This window comes from Alosa sapidissima, chromosome 2, assembly GCF_018492685.1.
Source record: "Alosa sapidissima isolate fAloSap1 chromosome 2, fAloSap1.pri, whole genome shotgun sequence".
NCBI classification, from domain to species: domain Eukaryota; kingdom Metazoa; phylum Chordata; class Actinopteri; order Clupeiformes; family Clupeidae; genus Alosa; species Alosa sapidissima.
The window spans coordinates 15,217,833-15,240,429 of record NC_055958.1 but is presented as its reverse complement, the minus strand read 5'-3'; the positions used below and the strand labels follow the sequence as shown (position 1 = coordinate 15,240,429).

The following is a 22,597-nucleotide window of genomic DNA, read 5'->3' as shown; positions in this document are numbered from 1 at the left end:
GGAAATTACCTTTGTGTAATGTAACTACCTGACTACGCTACAGTGTAGTGAGACACTGGAACACACCCACTCTAGTAGAAAGTCAAAAAGGGGGGCAGAGATTTGGCCACTAGAGGGGGATGTCACCTTGTTTTTTGAGTGGTTTTTTTGAGGTTTTCAGGCATGTAAGTCAGCGCGACATCTATTGGCGAAATCACAAAATAAAGCTCAGAAGGAATATTATATATCAACACTTCAGCATTTCATTATGTTACGTTACTACCTTTGTGATCATTATCATTCATTTATATCGCAGGCTATGAGTTTGTAGCCAAGGCTGCAGCCAAATAGGTCTAGCCAGAGCCATGTGTTCTTTTTTATTGTGCAATGGTTTGAACAGATATACTGAACACAGCCACTGCCATAATAGCCAGGTAGAACCCCAGGATAGGTGTGACATAAGGTACTAATGCATTTTTTTTGCATAAATTGATAGTTTAGGGGGTGTAGACTCAGAATCTGACGGGTGCCGCTCCGGCACCCTTGAGCTTTTTTTTTTAATTACATTATTTGCCACGCCCCCTTTTTTGACCATAAAAAAATAACTAGATGCACATGACTGTATAAACCCATCATGTATGGTATCAAATGAAAGCTCTTCTCAAACAGAAATCAATTATGTCAATAAAAACATGCTAAAAATGATTTCAAGTCCCTCCAGAGAACATAATACTGTAAAGCCTGGTAAGGTCACACCGCTGAAATGGTAGGCTGAGCAACAAATTGTATCAACCATCAACAATTAGTCAACTAGACAAAGTTATAAGGAACAAAGTAGAACTTTCTCACAGATTCTGAAAGCAACTATATACAGAACATGTTGCCAGGCTGGCCTTGTACACATCACAAACATCAAATGTCTCCTCCAAAAAACATTCATTCAATCAGACATTTCTCCCTCACTATCATCAGTATCCTCCACTGAAAGTGTAGCCATCTTCAAATTTTTATTTGCACACTGTTCACCACCTTTGCCATGGCAGTAGGTGGTGCATGGTAGTCCATCTGACTGACAGCAACAAAAGGCCCTGGAGCATGCTGGCACTACCTTGCATCCATAAGCAACAAGCTGTAGAACTGTTTTGGGTGCAATGTCAGTGTTGCCATGAACAGGCACAGGAGGTGTTTTTTTTGTCAGCTGCTCTCCACAGAAAGACTTGCAGCCATGCATGCTTGATGTGTTCCGCTGCATATTCTCTTGTTGAAGGAAGACTCTTTATTTTAGCAGGGTCTCTTTTCTTGGTGAATAGCATGTATCTCAAGTTACTGAGGCTTTCAACAGTCTTTTCATAGTAGAGGCAAGAAAGGAAATCCATTCCTGCCTTCATGCTCATCAGCTTCTACAGTACATCTGTAAAATTGATTGCTGAGGTTTTCCCTTTGCCATATGGATATGACAAACCAAACAATACATGAACAGCCAACAAATCATAACATTTGTCTCCTAATTTTGCAGCCATAGCATTAATGTCAATTACTTTGGGCATCCATGGCTGGTTAGGGAACTTTTGACTGAAGGGTGGCCAGTTCGATTGTGTATGTGTGTATTCGGTGATGATTCGGTGTGTATGTGTACTCCTAGTGTGCTTACTGCTCTAGGGTGTGTATGTGTACTCCTAGTGTGCTCACTGCTCTAGGGTGTGTATGTGTACTCCTAGTGTGCTCACTGCTCTAGGGTGTGTGTTTGAATGGGTGTACACTGTTAGTGTGGGTGTGTTGTACACTACCCCCGAATGGGTAAAATGCAGAGCACAAATTCCTTGTATCGGTGTCCCACATTTCTAGGATTAGGGTTAGGGTTAGGCCTGAGGTGTGGGTTAGGGGACATAGGGCTGTGGGATAGGCATGCTCCCGTACTGGTATATGTACAGTAAGTATACTTGGGCAGCCGTGGCCTACTGGTTAGGGCTTCGGGCTTGAAACCAAAGGGTTGCCAGTTCGATCCCTGACCAGTAGGAGAAATGTTGGGGGGGGGGAGTGGTTGAAGAGCACTGCTCTCCCATGCCCACATCCACGGCTGAAGTGCCCTTGAGCAAGACACCTGACCCCTCACTGCTCTCCCATGCCCACATCCACGGTTGAAGTGCCCTTGAGCAAGGCACCTGACCCCTCACTGCTCTCCCATGCCCACATCCACGGTTGAAGTGCCCTTGAGCAAGGCACCTGACCCCTCACTGCTCTCCCATGCCAACAACCACGGCTGAAGTGCCCTTGAGCAAGGCACCTGACCCCTCACTGCTCTCCCATGCCCACATCCACGGTTGAAGTGCCCTTGAGCAAGGCACCTAACCCCTCACTGCTCCCCTAGCGCCACTGTAGCAAGTGAACACTAGTGTGTGCTTCACCTCACTGTGTGTTCACTAATTCATGATAAATGCAGAGACCAAATTCCTTGTATATGCAAGTATACTTGGGCTATAAACCTGATTTACATTTGTTATTATATTTGTTGTTGTAATTCCAAATGATACGTCTCATTCCTTGCAATACTGGAAGAAATCATTTTCTTGATTCTGTCCTCTCCTCCTGTAATCAACTTTGCAGTTTACCCTGTAATTAAGGGGGCAAATTCAAGGACTATTATAGTTATGTAATGTGCACTGCTGACTAACTGGCAAGTACCTCATAACTCAGACTAGTTTCAGATCAATCCTGGACTGTGGTGTCTGTTTTTAAAGCATTAAAAAATGTTAGGATGAAAAATATTGTTGTCTGTAATTCTGGGGGGAAATCCAAGGACAGTTATAATTAATGTGCTAACTACGAATTATTGTATTCCTGTATGTATTAAGCTACATGGCAATTCCATAATTTAGTTAATTTAATACCAAACATGACACGATTTAGAGGTATAAGCTATTATGCAGCAAAAAGGAAACTAATTTGACCTTAAAGGTCACTTTGCAAAAGGTATTTTGTTCTCTGGAGGGAAATTCTGTATGAAAATAGCTTTAATTTGATACCATACATGATGGGTTTATATGTTAATGTCTATTTAGATGATTTTATATGATTAAAAAGGGGTGTGGCAGCTGATGCCATTTTAAAGAAAATGCTCAAGGGTGCTGGAGCGGCACCCATCAGATTCTGAAAGGACACCCCCTTACCTATCAATTTATGCAAAAAAATTGCATTAGTACCTTATGTCACACGTATGCCCAAATTCCACAAAGGTCTACCTGACTATAACTCTTGGTTTGGTTTTTGATAATGATAACCATTTATCACATACTATGTTCACATGGTATGACACATGTGAGGCCTAAAAAAAATGGTTAGATGCTTACTTCAGTAGGCGTGTTAACAGCCACAAAGCCTGCAATTGGTGCTTTGATGTTTGTTATGTTTTTATGGGCAAGGTTTGCCCAAGTTGTTTTGGAGCGTAGGCTGTCCACGGAGACCGCGTTCTTTTTACAGTGATATGGGTTTGCACGGACGTCACGTTCTGGACGGCAACCCAGCTGCATGTCCATGTTGGAGGCACTTGCATAAAGAACTGAATGAAGTACAATGGAGTATCATCCCAGTAAACAAAATAAAGTCCCGGTGACGTCCCCTAAAGGTCCCCTGGCGAACGTCACCTCCTCGACATTGTATAGGGTTCCCTTGACGTCCCGCGGACCTGTGTTCGGGACGTCTAAAGTACGTTCCCAAGACTTTGAGGGGACGTCCTTTAATGGTCACCACAACGTTTTGCGCGCAGCGTTTATATTTCCGTGATGATAAAAAAAAATTAAAAAAAACGTGAAAACGTGAAAAAATGAAACGTGATCATGCGTACATCCTGTAGGCTCCATGAATGGACATACCAATAGGCTGCTATGAGAGAGTTTGTCGTAACATGAGATCTGCATTTATGATTTGCCTGACAAGTCTGGCCACCAATGGCCCACCATGCTGCAGCTCAGTTTCAGGGTGTTGGCAATCTTATTTTAATAATATTTCCAAAAATGTGAGGGTGTACTCAGTTTTGTGAGATACTATTATCAAGCCTTAGAAACTGCCTCCAACTACAGGAGCTGCAGCCCAGCACTCTCTGCGGGCATATCTCCAGACCAGAGATTGGCTACTGCTACAAGTCCATCACTAGATGTCCTTGAGTGTGGATAGAAACAAGGAGAACATGGTTAAGCACCAGTCCCTACACCAGATCCCATTGCACCGGACTACCTTCTGAAGTTTGTCACTTGCAACTGTGCAGGCAACTGTGACACTCTCAGGTAAAAAGCAAGGAGTCAAGTGTAATTCTGCTTGTTGGAACTGTCATGATAACTCTTGCCAGAACATCAACCAGCCAGATGATAACAGGAGTGAAGGAGTGCAGGGGAATAGAGGGATGAGGTTTGTTAAATCTTAAACTGATTAAGGAAGTTTTGTTTTGTAATTGTTCAATAAAACCACTTTTTATGGATTTTTTTATGGACTTGGGAGTACTTTTTCTCAAAACTAATGGCTGGGATAGATTCAGCACCTCTAAAAACCCCCTAGTTAGACATCTGAAAAGCTAATATTGGTAAAAAAAAATGTTGGTACCCCAAACGTGATGGGCTCTCCAGGCGTTTCCCTGAGGATTTGTCGTGGATAAATTGGGAGGTGTTACTAGACACCTATAGGAACACATAGTAAAAAATTGGTAAGAATTTTTTTTGCAGATTGGCTAAAAAAATGCCTAACTTTCCCTAACTAGTAGCCAGAACTCTCTCAACTCCGCTGCCATGTGTGTACTTAATAAACAAACGTCCCCTTGATGTCCCCGGTATTACGTTATTGTCGAGCCCACATAAAGACGACCTTGGGAAATGACCAAATGCGAATGTCATCCGAGGGACTTGGCGGTGACGTCCCCAGAAAGTCCGGCACCGGACTTTTTCGCACAATAACTAAAGGATAACTTGCTCCGGACGTCAATAACGCCAACGTTATTGATGATACAAAATTACAAAATTACGTTGTCATTTAAATGATACAAAACGTTATATATATAAATACTGTACATGTATATATTATTTTTTGTGTGTGGCCCGCTGGCCAATTTTCAAAACCCATTGTGGCCCTTGAGTCAAAAAGTTTTGACACCCCTGCTCTAGATGGTCAGTTCAGAATCTTCCACTTTTTGTGGATCATTCCTGGGTGCTTTAGCAGTGTGCTTTGCGTCATTATCCTGTTGGAGGGCCCATGACCTGCGACGTGACACTGACCTTTCTGTCTTGAGATTTCAATGTGCCCTTGCACAGATTCAAGGCACCCAGGGCCAGACACAGCAAAGCAGCACCAAAACATAACTGAAACTCAATGTTTCAAAATAGGTATGGTGCTCTTTCCTTAGACACATTCGTTTTTTGTCTGTTAACACGGTGTTGATGTGACTTGACAAAAAGCTCCAGTTTCTTCTCATCAGTCCAAATGACATTTCTGGGCCGATGGTAGTGGCTAAGGAGCTGGCTTAGCGTGCAGTAGCGTATGCATGCATATATGTAAGTCACGTTCAGAACGGCTAAGACATTGAAGTTTATGCAGGTGAACTTTGTTTGTTGACAGACTTTGCACATTACCCACCATTTAAATCAGGGCGGTTTGAGACACAGCCCTTCTCTGACGGACCATAGAAAAGAAAAGGCCCAGACACAAGGTAACAGATAACGTCTCTGTTTATTTTCATCAGAACACAATTTTAGTAATTGTAGCAGTAGTTTTCATACTTTTTTGAAAAGATCATGACTTGTGAGATTTTTTTTTATAAATAATTTCATCAAAGTTCATTTGTAAAAAAATTAAAGAAGTTACTGAACTAAAGCATCTATAATATTACAATATACCGGTAGTTCAATAATAATCATAATGATATTTCTATATGCCTTTTCACCTTTTTGTGTGTATATATATATATATATATATATATATATATATATATATATATATATATATATATATATATATATTTATTTTTTTTAATCATTGCTTTTTCTTATACACCATCACAGCCTTTTTCTTCTCAGTGAGGTTGTGATCCAGAGGATAGTCCTAATGCTTGACTACATCACATTACTCTCATAGACCTCAACAGGAACTCCAGTTGATGATATCAGACGTTAACAGTACAAAATAATAATAATATGAATAATAACAATGATAATAATGACTCGTAACACGAGATAACCCCAAAACGGGAGGTGACCTCATTCTCATGACATATTTACAAAAGAAGAAACAAACAATCAGACAAACAGAGAACAGAAGTTCTGGGCTGCATAGGTCTACAGGTTTGGAGAGAAAAGAATAGTATGCGTGTGAATATAGTTATTTCTCCTGGCGTGGTAAAAGATCATGTGAGGTGATCTAATTTACACCGCTGTTTTCATAGTCTACAGGCAAAGGAAATATACTCTCTCTCACACACACACAAGCAAACACTCACACAGCTCAAAGACCTTAGTGGCTTGGAGGAGAAATGGGGGACTTTGCTGTTGAGTTGGTACTGGTTGGTACTCTCTGTGCAGTTGGTATAAGTGACTGGTTCGATCTGACATATAATGCAAACATTCATGAGGCAATGCTAAAACTGAAATACAACACAGTCAGCCAATAGGTGGCATCATAAGTTTGGCGTGTGTGTTGATGCTATGGTGGTAAGTCATTTTGATAGTCTTTGACAAAGGACTTACATGTCTTCAAAAACTGTTAAGGTAAACACCCTGTTAATCATGTTCATGTTTAAATTAACTTGTTTTACAAGTTTAATTCAGACAGCCAGCTAGAATGCAGATGGCCCAAAGCAAGTTTTGAGTGTGATGCTTCATAATTTTTCAGTGAACCACAAGAGCTAACAGCTGGTCAAAATGTAATATTAACAATGCAATAGTAGATTTGATCTTTTACCCAGTTTATCTTCTACCCAGGGAGTTTATGGATAGTATTTGTAGAATCTAACTCCAGGGATTTTCATAACTATGTTATGCATCAAACTGTTTGTGCAGACAAGATTTTGTGTTTCAGTTTATGAGCAGCAACCAGAAGTGTCTACCGTTGTGTCTCACAATGCCCTACTCCTCAGTCTTTGACAGAAACTAATGAGTGGATGTTTCTTGTGTGCATGTGTGTGTGTGGAGTTTGGGTCTGAGTGAGTGAAGTGGTGGTATTATAACAGCGCGCTTGTATTAGCAAGGTTTACCTAAAAGCTTGCTTAAATGAGGAGGAGCTCTCATAAATCTACACAAGACTTGCACTAGCCTGGCACTCCTCTTTACTGCATATCTGTAATACAATCCCTCTGGCCTACAATCTGCCTGTGTGAATACAATCTTGGTTAATTACTGTATGTGTGTATGTTCATGGTTTCAGGTCTGTTTCCCTGTCTGCTCACACAAAGCGTGTCAGACTGTCTGTGAAGAAGCTCCTCATCTTCTCTGTGTTTGATTTTGATGCTGGCTTACACTAAGTACAACTATAAAACAATAAGAGGTAGGATCATCAGTGTAGGTGTGCTTCTTGTGATATCTTGATTGAGATGAGATTTGACAAAAGATTACCCAATTAAAGTTGGATAGATGATTTTTGTAACATAGACAAACACCTTCTGTCTGTTGTTTATCTGGTTACTAAGCTTCCTTGGTTACACGATTTTGATTTGGTTGTACTTGTGGTAGAGCTCAGTGCAGTGGGCCCTCTTTCAATGAATGAACCCTAACACCCCTCTGTGGTCTGCTTATCTACTCATTTCCAGCTATTTTACAAGTGCCCTCTTGTTGTCATAGTGGAATTGAATGTGCTTCGCTATAAGCTAGTCAAAACCCTTTCTTGGCCTCTCTGACCAAATGGATAAAACAAGGCTACTCGGAGGCTCCTAAAGGACACAGTATGAATAAGCAGGGTGACCACTCCAATGGTGTGTGTGGTCCACTTGGCTTGTGGACAGTGGCTTCAGAGACCAGTGTAGACCTGCAATGGCAACGGGCAGATGGCAACGTGGAGGTAGATGACGGACTTAAGACACACTGGAATAGTGAGAAGGTAAACAGAAGCCACTGAAAAAGGAAATAGGATAAAGAATACATGAACACAGCCATAAATGTGGGCTTTACAATTAAAAGTAAAATCATAATGATGCCCATGTTAATCCCATGGGAAGTGATCCATACATGTAACATAATGTATTCTGAACCCATCCATAGCAAAAGGATAGGTGCATTAAGCTAGTTGTACTGCAGTCTAAAACAAGAGAGACCATCATATTACCTCATAGTAGGCTATAAAACGTTTGAGTTTTTATGTGTTGTCTGACAGAGAAGTCCGTTGAAAACATAGCTTGTGTCGGTTTCCAGTATAGTAATACGCTCACCAAAGGAATGTCTCCGTTTTGTCTGAGCGTTGCGTCAGCGCGTAAACCTCTTCCGCACTCAGAGATAGAGGTAGACTCTCTTTCTCTGTCTCACTCACTCTCTCCTCTGCCTGCTGCTGGTTTGAAACACTAGTTTGGCATGGAGCTGCCCTGCTTTAAGAAATCTGCACAGCCACAAAGGACACCCCTGGAATGCAATAGGTCTTGACGAGACTTTTTGCTCCATGCTTTTATTTTTTCTTTCCTCTCTCATCAGCAAGTAAAACCGATCTCTGTCCACCTACATATGCCCATGTTCGTCGCCCCTTGGCGGAGCTCACCCGTAGAGGAAAAGGAAAACAGAACGAGGAAAAGCAAAGGTACAGGATCAAATGAAAGTTAAAAGATCAGCCCTTAAGCGTCTCTTTCCAACTAATCTTTCGAGTTAGCACTATGGCTAATGTGCTAACGGCTAACACGTCTCGCGACCGTCGGTCCCTCCTCACACAGCGGGTAAATGATTGGGCCTGGTGACTTGCCTGTTCTCCATGACACCCTAAAGCACAAAGTGTCATCTGAGATATTTATATATTTACATACATACATGAACAACCCAACCAAACAACAATATGCATCTACAACTAAGTGTGGGATGTGTGTGTTTGTGAGCGTGTGACGGTGTGTAAATGATCAATAAGCCCTTTACGCGATGCCATGTAAGGGATAGAGGGGGAAAAGAGCGTGGTGCTGTTCTGTCATGTCTCAGGGGGTGTTAAGCGTTGACTTCAGACTTCACACAGAGAATCGACAAGCTTTACTGCTTCTGGAAAGTTCCGTTGTTTTCAGTTCCAGTAGACGGCCTCACAACTGCCGTCTGAATATCATAGGGATTATCAAAAGAATCAAGGCCATGGTTTTTCTAAACATTGACATAATAACATGCAACTATAGAAGAGAGAATACATATATATATATATTTTATCTTTAAGAATGTTTCTAAAGGGCTAAAACATAAGTATGAAGATTCTGACCGCCTTGCTTATTTCAGCTTCCTGATGCTTGATGCTGCAGAGCAGGAAGTGACATCACAATGACACATATTTGCTTACACATGCATCCATTGCGAGGCTCCAAAGGTGGATAAGCTTGTCGTTGGTTCGGATTAGAAAGAGAATTCTGAATGTTTTTTTCTTCCTTAAGTGGCTTTGAGATTTGGGAATATATTTATAAAAAGACGACATCATATTCGGTATTGACAGACCAGCCATGTTTGACTATTCTGATTCATGATAAGGAATGCAAACAAAATGGAACCTTGTGGGCACCCAAACAAACACATGCACACAGACACACTCACACAAATATGCACACATTCAGTTCCAGTTCCTGCCACACACACGTGTAACTTGTTAGGTGTCCCAAGTTTCCCTTTTTGTGCACATACAAAAAAGAAGAGAAACCAAATAAATACTTTTTTTCCTATCTAGTGCAACAAAATCAAAGTTGTACTGACACACTGTTCATAGAAAAGACAAAAACAACAAAAAGAAAGGTGTGTGAGAGAAACTCAGCTCTAGAGTGGCCTTTTCTTCCAGGCTGTGGTGTTGTCCCTTGTTCTTATCATTTTTTAAGTGTTTGTCCGTTTTGAGTTTTTTGTCTTATTTAAGGGTCTGTTTGTTTTGTTTGATTGTTTGCATGTCATCTTCTGCCCCCCCTGCACTACATGTCCCAGAAAGCATTGCGGGTGCATGACACGCTCGCCCCCGACAATTGCTGACCAGGGTGCCGACGGTGCCGACGTGCCGACTGCGAGTTCTTTTATGGCCAGCGAGGCACGCGTCACTCTTCGTTGGCGTTGGAGTTCTCGTCCAGAGGCGAGATTGTCGGGAGGCTCAGGCCGGTGGCATTATGGGATGCGGTGAGAGTGGCGACCGTATGGAGGAGGACCAGGACCAGCAGGCAGAGTTTGAGCCTGCTGTTGCACAGTCTGGAGGCTGCCGAGGAGCTCAGAGAGTTCCTGTGCTGACACGATGGGTGGCTTCTTTTCAACGTCCCCACGGAGCTGTTGTCTGAGTGGATGATCCATCGCACGTCACAGCACTCTGTCTCAGATTGGGTATGCTGATTCTTCGACAGCCCTTGAGGTGTCAGAGAGAAAAAGAGATGAGCAGAAGGGAAAAGACAGACCCAAACAAATTAGCAAGACATACTAACAACATGCAGCTTACCATATGTTTTTTGCAAGTACAACAAAAAACCATGAAAACTTGTGTCAGTCCAAAGCCATGCACTCAGTCAGACCCTTGTAAGGTATGTTATTTTTTTCTACTGGGTTTCTTTGGAAACAGCATAGCCATTTCTTCAGCAGACAAGCCCCTTTTCATGACTATTAACACACAGTTGTCTGGGTCGTCACAGCATAACATGCTCTACATTTGCATTTATTCATTGAGCAGACACAGTTGTCCAAAGTGACTTACATATGTAAGGGATAATGGACGACACGGTGGTCTGTTCACAGAAGTTAATGCACGTTGGAGGTTGTAAAACGGCCCCGACGCGAAGCAGAGGGCCGTTTAAACCTCGTAAGTGCATTAACTTAAACCTTGTAAGTGCATTAACAACACATATCAACTAATTTCTCAACTTGCAGGACAAACTGCCGTTACTAGTTCAAAATGGATAGTTGCTACGGCCAAAGGCCAGTCGTTAGTTCTATCTCTCAAGGGCACAGCAGTGGAAGCCAGGAATTGAACCCACAACTTTCAGGCTACTGCACACTATCTCCTTAACCACTACACTGCCACATGATATCGTCTTGAACTTGATGCGTTCATTTTGGCTGCGCTAAGAGAACTATTATTCTTCATACAGACATTGGCAGTCCCTTGACCCGAGCTTGGCACTACAGTATATAGTGCATACTATATGCATCTAGAGCAGTGTGGCTGACTCCATAAACCTTTTGGCTAAAAAAACAAATGCATTCATTTTAAGAGGTTTCTGCATGTCCAACAATGTATATAGCAATTCCATGGCATACGAAAGCATCAAGGATTCAGTGCAGCATAATTACATTTTTTAGAATTAAATTTGAGTTCTTGACTTCCCAGCCACACCAGAAACTGTGCATGTAAGTACTCGGCTGGTAGAAAAATATTTACGACTCAACTGCTACTTTTTAATCCAGCTGTGCTGCTACCACCAGGTCTTCACACCTCATATTAAACATGGTACCCCTAAAGAGGGCTACCGCTGTTCTCTCTCTAAGGTCATGAATGGTTTGGCTGAAGGCACTAAAATTTGTGATTCGTGCAGTGGTTTTAGGCAACAGAGTACTTCCAAGTGCACTGATACAAAAAAAAGCTTCTGTTGACAGCTCACTGGACGCTAAGGCGATTAGAGCTTCTGGGTAATTGCGTTGCGGGCTGACCATGCAGTCGGCCTCTAAGCGGGTCAGCACCAACACAATTCTTCTGTCCAGCAGGACTCTCCGTCGCCACCAGCCACAAGACTTGATCGAGGAGGGGCATGCCTTCCAAAGAGGCACGGCGAGGGCAGCTGAATCCACTGTGCACGACTCATCATAACACCAGGAGGATTATGGGAGGTCATGGCCTGTTCACTTGGCCCCCGACACATCAAAGAAACCCTGGCTGAACTACACGTCCCAAGACTCCCATCACCACGAGGGGAAGACAAGTGCTCGGGTAGAGACGCAGGGACAGGAGGCTGGGGAAATGTCAAGTCACTAATACCACCCATGACCACAAGGTGGCAGCGGTGATTGCATTAGAGCAGCTACAGCACAGTCACAGCAGCCCAATACCTAAGTCTCAGTACAGCCCTGACTTTGCAGAGGTGCCAGAACAAGTCAGGGGGACAATGAAAGACAGAACGAGAGCAGAAGAGAGAGACCAAGAGAGAGAGAGAGAGAGAAAGTAAGCACAGAGGCTTTACAAGCCCAAGGGCATTTGGTTCTGTTCACCTGGGCATCTGAAACTAGGGCTCCCTCCGTGAATGAGATCATCGTTGTCTGGCAATATGAACGGACACCTCTGCTGCACCTCCAGGCAGTATTGCCTGCAGGGGATCTTGTTGCTGCAGTGCATCTGTGTCGTCTGGAAGTACTGGGAGCACAGCCAGGGTTTGTAGACAGTCTGCAGAGACAGAGGGCGAGAGAGTGAAAGAGAGAGGGAGACAGAGGGAGGAGGGAGAGACAGAGGGATTGAGAGGGAGAGAGAAAGTGAGAGGGTTAATGCCTGAAAAGCTGGATTTCAATTCCCACTGATTACATCACTGGCGCCGTGGAAACACTCATCAGCTAATCCCCCCCCCCCCCCAACACCCACGCATCCTGGCAACTCAGCATCCACTCTCTTTCTCTCATGCGTAAATACACGGACACACTCTCTCTCTCTCTCTCTCTCTCTCTCATGCACACACACACATACACGGACGTCATTCCTAATATGGCTTCCATTTTGAAAAGCACACCAGATGGCAGTCTGTTCTCTCTTTCTCACGCTGCATACAATCAAATAATCACATGTGCGAATGGCACAGAAGTCAAACACTGTTAGCACCAACTTTTCTGCCACTTCAGGGGGGCCACACACACACTCTCTAACTTGTGGACAGACAGCGTATGAGTCATACATTCTTTGATGTGGGCTTTCCAATGACAGTAAGAAGCATGACCCGCAGTATGTTACGCATTTATGTTATGAAGGAAATTAAGAAAAAATACATCTGGACAGTATTTTGCAAACAGGGCATGCATAGTAAACAAAAAGTGAGTTAGGTTTGCCATATTTGGCTAAACCTCTGCCAATTTTAAGTTTGTTTAGGTGGTGGCATGTGTGGTAGCAAGTGGATACTGCAGCTGTTCAGTGAGAAAACCTCCCTCCCGACATATTACCAGACAAGATAGATAGTTGACAGATGCTAGCACCCATGGGTTTTAGCCTCATTGCTAACATACCCTTCTCCAATCTGAGGTGCTTCAAGTTTGCCAGGTGCAAAACCACATGGTTAAAACAATACAAGTTATATTGGGCCGAGACTTGGCTGGAAGTGAAGTTTACTGTAGGGGGTAACTGCTTCTACACACAGTTGCGTTCCGTCAACGCATGCCAGTGGGTGTCCCGATGGTAGCTATGCAAATGACTTGAAGTATAACCGTAATTTGATTGGTTGGTGCTGTCCGTCGATTGGCTTGATTGGCCGGTGCAGTCTGTCGGTGCAGCAACAGCTGAACTTCTCAACGCGAGCGACGGGAGAAACGCAACACAACGGACCCACAATTCAGTTCGGCAACAGATGACGTGAGCCCATGCAGAGTGAATGGGATGTCCAGCACTGCAATGCACGCAACTGTGTGTAGAAGCTGTAACTGTAACTGTAATAGCCAGTAGGTACAGTAGCTGTGAAGTAAGTAAACCTGGCACCTGACAAAAACACAGTAGCCACAGATGCTAGCAGCCTTGTGTTTTAGCCTCTTTGGCTAGCATGGCCACATCCCAATACGAGGTCTAAGCCCAGGGCTGAACCGCACAGTCAACATAAATCAGGTGACTAAGCATATTTTATTGTGAGTGTCCGACTATCGCATACAGTATGATCTCTATGCACACTGAATCTGTTAAATACGTTGTTCTGTCATGTTCTTAATTCAATAAAGCAGAAGAACGTGAGCGACAGGAAGGCAATAGAAACAGGGCACTTAGTTCTCAAGTTCTGCAAGTTCTCAAGTTCTGCAAAAACAAAGTAATCAAACTGATTTTGTCACTGACTTTCGTTGGCATCCTAGCCTATGCAGTTAGGACACGGCTTTTGGATCCACATCCTCTGTAGTACTATTCAGTGGAGCATAATGCTATCTGCCTTTTGCTCACCCTCTGATCTCACCTTTTGTTTCAAGCACTGCATAACCTGATCTCCATTTAAGGCCGTAACACTGGTAAAAGGCCGAGATAAATCAAGCTCAGTAATGCAGCCGCCCTCCCCCAGGGCTGGCAGCCGTAACTGCGTGACCCATCCGAGTCCCCTCACTCACACGGACGTCTGAGGAGAGAGAAATGAAGGGAGAGTGTCTCTTCTACATATCTGCTGCGGCGTCCCTTTCCATCTTAAGAACAACACTGTCAGGGCCGCTAAAAGCCTGGATGAATGAGGACTGCTACGCTAATGGCAGCGCGTCTATCAGGGCGTCGGAAACGGGGACCTCCGAAAGAAGGCCTGCCAGCGGGCCCGCTATTAGTCAAAAACCAAACACCCTCTCGCCCGTGTCCCACCACGCCAACCCTAATGGGCCTGCAGCTTTCGCAGTCTCCAGATTTTAATTCATCAAATTCATCATCTGCTCTCTCTCTCTCTCTTCGTCTCCTCTCTCTCTCTCTCTCTCTCTCTCTTCGTCTCCTCTCTCTCTCTCTCTCTCTCTCTGTCTTTCACTCTCCACTTCTCGCTCACTCTCTTTAACCTTTTTCTTCTGTTTTGCTTTCTGCTTACATCTACAGGGGCTGTGCGGGTTACGGCAGTGGGGGCTTACCTACTGTCTCCCACGTCGTGTAGTTAACATGCTCCTGCAGCTCTCTCTAAGAAGTCCTCGATGGGGTGGAACGAGGAGCTGAGCTGTCTCCTGCTAGCAGACACCACGTCTAACTTGCATTGCCCCCCCCCCCCCAACCACCCACCCTGGTGCCCCAAACAACTCTGTTAATTATGAGCACTGCCATGACATCGCCCCTGGACACCCCCACTGGACACCGCCGCCACTGCCTAAACCTGCCGGAAGCTCTTTCCACTCCAGCAGACGTCGCGTGCGTTCCGGTCCTGTCATACAGCATGTCAGTGCTCCTCCAGAGAGAGAGAGGGCTGAGACACAATATTTATGTGCTGTCATCTCCCGTCAACTGTTTATGAGGGACAGAACACGAAAGAAATAAAAAGAAAGAAAGACAGGAAGAGAGAAACTAATAAGGAGGGAAGAGAGGAAGGACACAACCAACAAACAAGAAGGAAGGAAAGTAGAAAGAAAGACAGACACACAGACACTAAGCAGCAAAAAATAAATAAAGAATAGCAGGCCTTTATTGTACTCGCAAGGCTAGCAGATAGCAGAGCCATTCTTCTATAGGTTCTATATACGCAAGTGCTCAGCAGGAGGACACTAATGCCGGATGATGTAAAGCACTCTATCCACCCACGGTGAGGATAAGGCCGACCGAGACTGAAGTGGAGGACGGTGCGGCTTGACGCGCCACCTCACAGGAGGGGAGGAGCGTCCTCTTTTCTGACCCAACCGGACCCAGCTCTCCTTAGCAATGGGTCATCTCAGGCTGCTTCTCTCCCCCCGTGACATTCAAAAGGAATAAAATCACGTATTAAGGGAAAATAATGAAAAGGCCCAGTTGGTCCGAAATCCAGAGAGAGAGAGAGAGAGAGAGAGAGACGCAGGGATTGTTTGAGGACAGCTGGAGGACTCTGATAGCATCAGCACTCGAGTGTGAACCGCCAAGAGCACGGTTTGTCTACTCTACCGTCTCTCTGTCTGTCTTCTCTTAGACGTCTTGTCTGCAGCACAAAGCGATATTAGTCTCATCAAGGGGGAATATTAGTATTAGACATGACAATGGAAGCCTCTGAAGGGAATGTGAGTAGCGAATGGTAGCTGTAGAGGATTTGCTGGACTGGAGGTTGACGGAACTGCAAGGTCACACTTCCCTGACAGATACACCTCCCCCATCCTGAATTTCGTCACCTAGTGTCCTCTGAGGCCGTATGGGGGAGGTGTGTGTGTGTGTGTGTGTGTGACAGAGAGAGAGAGAGAGAGAGAGAGAGAGAGAGAGAGAGATTAATGTCATGTGGGTCTGTTCAAAGGCTGATTGGGTAGGAGTTGACAGACATTGGCAATTGCATTGTGATGTTCGACACATGCGCAGCATCATAGATCAGTACAGCAGGGAGGACTAGTCTATTGAGAGGCAAATTAAGCAGTGCACGCACATGTGTACACACACACACACACACACACACACACACACACACACACACACACACACACACACACACACACACAACACAACACACACACACACACACGAGAGAGAGAGATATTTTCATCATGCTCTCCCATTTAGGCACACTCTCCAGATGCTGTGAAATCTGAAATGCAAGCATGTCTGGTGAAACCCACACAAATGTATACACTTGCACCTGTCCATACACACACATATCCTATCAACCCTACACACACCTTTCACAAACCAGCCACACACAGCAGCCCACACACACAAACACACACACACACACACACACACACACACACACACACACACACACACACACACACACACACACACACACAAAATACAGATCTAAATGCATTTATCTACATAATTTAAAATCACATTTACAGTACCACCTTTTGGCCACATTCAGCAACCGTACAAATACAAAGGCATTTCTCCTGTAATCAGCCATGTAATCTAAAGAGCACATGCAGACTCCAGACCTCTGCGCGGTTGCCACTCTCCATAGTGGTTAAAATATCCACTGCTGCATGGCTCAGTCTCTTCCTTTTTGGACCTGGTCTTTTTCATGGAGCCTCTAGCCATTTTTAATTGTGCTATAAAAAAGAAACAATCGTTCATAACAAGTGATAAGCTTCTCTGTTGAATTGTGCTTTCTGCTACACTAAACAAAAGCAGATCTGTCACAGCATCTCTCTGTGATTTTTATGTTGATTATGGAGACATTTTGAATGTAAGAAGTGTAACCCATCCCAGTGTGTGTGTGTGTGTGTGTGTGTGTGTGTGTGGTGATATCACACAGCTGTAGCTGTAGCAGGTGTATACATGTGAATGTCAGGTGCAGAGGCAGCCTGTGGGTGACAGTGAGGCTTCATTGGCATTTGGGAGAGCCAGTGACATTAATCCACTGCTCACTTGCAGCGACACAGACATTCCAGTGCAGCTGTGTGTTTGTGTGTGTGTGTGTGTGTGTGTGTGTGTGCCTGTGAAGGGGAGTATGTGCATCTAAATGTGGTGTGTGTGTGTGTTTGTATGTGTGCGTGTGTTTGTGTGTGTGTGTGTGTGAATAGGAATGGGTGGCTAATTCCAGCCGATTCGCAGAAGATTGGCCTTCCACAGCCAGGCGCTTGCGGCTAAATGTCACATCGCTCATGGGGACTTTTAATCTGTGTCATCACAGCTGATGTTTCCCATCGACGCTCGCTCAGCCTGCTCCTGCTGCTGCCGCTGCAGACAACACACTGCCTTTCCCTCATCCCTGTCCTATCTCTACAACACACACACACACACACACACACACACCAAGGGGGCAGGCGAATTCCCGGAAGTAGAAGAATCGACGTAGGCTGGAGGGACCACCTCTCTGCTAACTCCCATAGAAGCCCATTCATTCTAAGATTTTTTTGAAATACCATAACTTCATATAACATATATCCTGTGCCGATATTGTAGCTTCTGTGTAATCCACATAAACACTACAAAGGCAAAACAGACTCCACTACCTCGTCCGTAACGTTGGTTACCCGTAAGAAGAATGGTTAGCTTGTTCGGTTGGAGGGAAGCTAGCTTTGACGTAATCTCTCTTTCGCGCCGTAGGGAGATAACCGTATTGTTTGGATAAGAAGCTCAGTCCACCTTACTGTGTATGACGGTAACTCATAAGCAAAACCTAGCATACACGACCGTATGTTAAGGTAAAGCCAAAGATCCTTGATTACTAGCTCCGCTTTAACCCTCTCTGGTAAAGCATTACACAGAGGCAACCTAATAATAATAAACCTAATTTTTTTTAAAACGGCACTAATCATTACAGAGGTTTTCGACGGATTGACCGTAGGTCGGAAACGTGGAAAGAAGATTAGCTTCAAGGCTATAACTTTTTTGTTTTGTTGACTGTTTTTGAAGATGATCATGTATGGTAGCTTCAACATTAACACGACTTGGTGAGGATGATATTAATAATAATACATAAATAAATGTTTAACTTTGATGACTTTGAAGGCGAAGGAAGTGTGAGAAGAATTTCTGTGTATCTATCATATGAGTTACAAGATTCAGTTCGATGGCTAACGTCACGAAGTTAAGTGTGAGTCTGCGCAGTACTGGGGGGACCAACTGAAAAATCGTTCTATTTGACTCAGTGCCCTCCCATTGAAAACGACGGAGTATGTTCGTCCATTTCTTTTACTGTCTATGACACACACCTACATACATAAACCTACACACAACACACACAGCACATATTTACAGAATACAAAAACATGCGCGCATGCGCACACACACAGAGAGAGAGAGAGAGTGTACACACACTTACAAAAACACAAATACCCATTTATCCACTCACACAGACACCTATGAACCATTCCTCTCTGGGTTTTAGCTCAGCCTTCAGCCCCTGTCGCCCCCCCCCCCCCCCCACACACCTCTGCAGCGAGCTCCATTAAGGAAGAGATATGGAGTGACTCATCTCACCTGTGTCTGCAGCACACCTGCGCAAGAGAGAGCAAGCGAGCACGGCACCATTACTTTGGCCACGGATGAGGGGAGATTGGGTTTTTTTGGTGAGCAAATCACTTTCGCGCCGAGTCCAATTGAGCAGCCAAGACCCCAACTTATTATCCTGTTCAACCAAAAATATTTTACCCAGAGACTAACTCACTTCCAACACCCTCTATTAATACTGCGCCGCGATCCATCTCCGTCTCAGTTGCGGCGTGCTGTAATGTGCTTGTGTGTGGACACGTGAGTCAGGTGATGGTGAGCCGTGCGTCCACACCAGTAGATGGCGCTGGTGTTTAGCTGGGCAGATGGCGCCGCCGCTGCTACTGCTGTGCCTTGCCTTCCTCTCCTCCTTCCCACAGTACACAGCAGAGGAGCTCAATCAGGCTGCTCTGACAATGTCAGTGGAGATTTGTCCTGCCCCCTTCCCCCCCATACTCTCTCTCTGTATAGGCCACTGACTGACTTACCTCACATGGCTTTCTCAGACCGGGGGGGGGGGGGGGGGGGGGGGGGGGGGGTTACGGTCAGCCACCACACCACCCTGGGGTCAGCCGCCCGGAACAAACAGAAGGAAATAGAGGCAGCCCTTTTCTCTTTTTTCCCACTGACATGTCATCCCCCTCTGGTTTAACTGAAGGAAGGAAATGGAAAAAGTAAAATAAAAAATCCCTTAGTTTCATTTTCTGTTTTTTAGAACCTCTCTCTCTCTCTCTTTAGCCCAGTATTCTCAGTAGAGGGAATTAAATGAACAGAGGATGACAGAGAGAGCGCGAGTGGGAAGTAGGGAGGGAAAAAAAGAAGAGGAGCGAGCGAATAAGAGAGGAGTGTGGAGACGAGACGCCTAGAGACTAGTGAGAAGGAGGGCCACGATTATTTGCGGCGATGGTGGCAGCGTTACTCACACCGAAAGGCAAAGCCATCTGGGGCATCTGCAAGCTCATTAGTTATGGCCAGGAACGGAGCGAGAGAGAGAGAGAGAGAGAGAGAGACAGAGGGAGAGAGAAAGAGAGAGAGAGAGATGGCATAAGGGAGAGAGGGCCAGATAGAGCAGACGTCTATGGCATCTCTCTGACTGCCCTACTTCTTTTGCGTAAAAGGTGCATGGAGGACTTGCTTGAAACTTCAGGGGAGAAATACAAGCCCTTCGGACCCAGCCGATGCCCAACGTGCACCAACTACCAGCTGCTCTCACGGTAATGAATGACCGCCACTTCATCCAAAGCAGACAGAGCCGTTATAAAGCGAGCTAAAGAGAGTTAGAAGAAGAAAGGAATAGATTGGTCTATAGTTGGTCTTTATCCTCCCGCAGGGTCTATCCTCATATTTCTCCAAACCCTTTCTTACTGTACACTCTTTTCTCCTTTAATCTCCCCCCTCCCCCCCCCCCCCCTCCCCCAACCCCAACCCCAACCCCTTGTCTTTTTCTCCCTCTGTCAGACTGAGTCGGATTTCACTGGCTTTCTCTGGGCATTAGCCGAGCCAGTGGGCCGCGCTGCTTTATGCCGTTCTGATGGAAGCTAATGACACTGTAATTGACAAAGGGCCTCACCGCGACCTCCGGCATTGTTTTTTTTGAGGAAGAGGCCTCCCTTCGCTGTTCCACGCCACTAGCTGGCTGCTCTTTGATGTTTTATCTGTCATGAGCTCTCTCTCTCTCTCTCTGTCTCTCTCTCTCACACACACACGGCAAACTGCTGACTCTACCTCGATGTGAAAATGACGCCTCAGAAGCTCAGAGTTTAACCTCCACTAGCTCTCGTCTGCAACCTGACAAGCCCCTTTTCCGTCGTTCCTTCCTTGCCTTTCTTTTCTTTCTCGTATTCATCTCTTATTTGGCTTAGTCATACTCCTTTTACCCCCCCCCCCCCCCCCCCCCCACAACCTTGCACAGGCCTGTCCTCATCTGACACGGACTCTATGGGGTGGGAGGGGTAGGAAATGAAAAAGACCCAAGGTTACAGGAAAGAAATGATGAGAAGAGTAGAGGAGAGGGATGAAGACACTTCCTATCGGTGAGCGGGCAGCCTTGGATGTCTGCAGAGTGGAGAGGGCTCATCACTCTCTCCAGCCTGCCAGCCTGCCCATGTGTGGCTGGCACTTGCGCTGCCACTGAAGTAGCCCCCGTCTCATGCGCGAACTGAAGGAGGCACATGAGGGACTGCAGGGTGCTGCTGCTGATGGTGGGTGGGTGAGTCAGAGGCCTCCAGTTCTGGCCTCCCCCACCCCTGCTGGAGTGTAATATGTTGGGGGTTGGGTGGGGGGGGGGGGGGGGGGGGTGGAGTCATCAGCCGGTTGTTCAAAGGTCCTGGGGGAGCAGAGAGCTTGGTCATAGCTACATGTCGTAGCCTACTGCGATACACTGACTCGTATGTTATTGCAACCCATGGCTGCAGTGCTCTGACCTTGTGACAAACGCATCATCCATATCACTATGCGCCTCACTAGGAGTTGTTGACCTGTCCTGTGAAAGCTTCTGAAAACCCAGCTGAATTGACAGACTCATATTTGGTACGCTAACCAAAACTGCATCTGGACTTCACCATCGACCTGGTCAAGAGCTGAAGCACCTTATAGTAGGAGGCACACACAACATGGCTGACCAACCCACATGTGGGCTCAGCTTTCTGAAATCTGCATCCTAAAGGCAGCAAACAAACATACACACACAAACAGCAGCATCACTGAGTCCAAAGAAAGAGGAGGAGGAGGAGGAGACTCACCAGAAACCACACACTAATGAGACTCTGACCCCTGCCACACGGAACAGAATGGCTCCCCTCTGTGGAACATGCTGAGGCTCAGCAATCATCTGTCGCTGATTACCACAGCAGAACGCCGTGTCTCGTGTGCTTTTCTTACTCCTATTTCTCTCAACAGGGGCCCAAATTTACCGCTAAAAGCAAGAAGTCGCAAACCGATAATGTCTTTTTGCTTTCCCTGGTCAAAATGAGTATTGCAAATGTGACAAAATGATGATAAATATCCCCTTTTAGAGAAGAAGATGAAGAAGAAGAAGAAGAAGAAGAAGAAGAAGAAGAAGATGATGAAGAAGAATTCCACAAAGGCGAGTAAAACTAAGAAAAGAAAGAGAGAGAGAGGAGATGATGAATGTGTGGCGACTAATCTGCCAAGTGAGCCCTATGCGTGCGGCTCAGAGGGACTTTGCATCGCCGCACTGCGCCGTCGTTTGTGAGGGAGTGTGAGGAGGTGTGTTTGCTGGCATCAGCCACGGATCACTTCAGCTGTGTTTGTACATAAACACTGACATCTACTGAGACTGTACAGGCCTGCTCAAAACATACTGCTATGGGGAACTGGAGTGGGTATAGATGTGGGGAAAGACAGAGTGTGTGTGTGTGTGTTTCTTTCTTTTTTTGTGTGTGTGTGTGTATGTAACGGTAGTCTGCTCGTATGATCACTGCGTAGTATGTACAAGTTAGGTAAACCCCCCTCTTGAACCTTTAAGAGACATGCTAGTAAGAGATGTTAGCGCCCATGTGTTTGCTAGCATGCTCTCCCTCACACACCTTGCTATCATGTCCGCCCTCCAACTCCAGGTGCTGGAAGTTGTGGGTCTGGGCAGGTGCAAGACTGAGTGGCGCAGTCGGTCAAACACAAAGCAGTTACATGGGTGTGGGTCAGCGTGTGCACTGTGCAGGATATGGTGGTGCGTATATTACAGGCATCTGCTGTGTACTATGTGTATGCT

General features: G+C 45.3%; 1 protein-coding gene across 1 annotated transcript in view; it reads right to left on the bottom strand.

Annotated features, from left to right (window-relative positions):
• Positions 1-6,003: 6,003 nt before the first annotated feature.
• The window catches only part of LOC121704052 (transmembrane protein FAM155A), a 119,990-nt gene continuing 103,396 nt past the window's right edge, over positions 6,004-22,597 (bottom strand). The window contains exons 2-3 of the mRNA XM_042084615.1: positions 12,342-12,513; positions 6,004-10,491 (exon numbers count right to left, since the gene is read on the bottom strand). Coding sequence (XP_041940549.1) covers positions 10,193-10,491; positions 12,342-12,513 — 471 coding nt within the window. The 3' untranslated portion in view covers positions 6,004-10,192. The remainder of the gene's footprint in view (positions 10,492-12,341; positions 12,514-22,597) is intronic.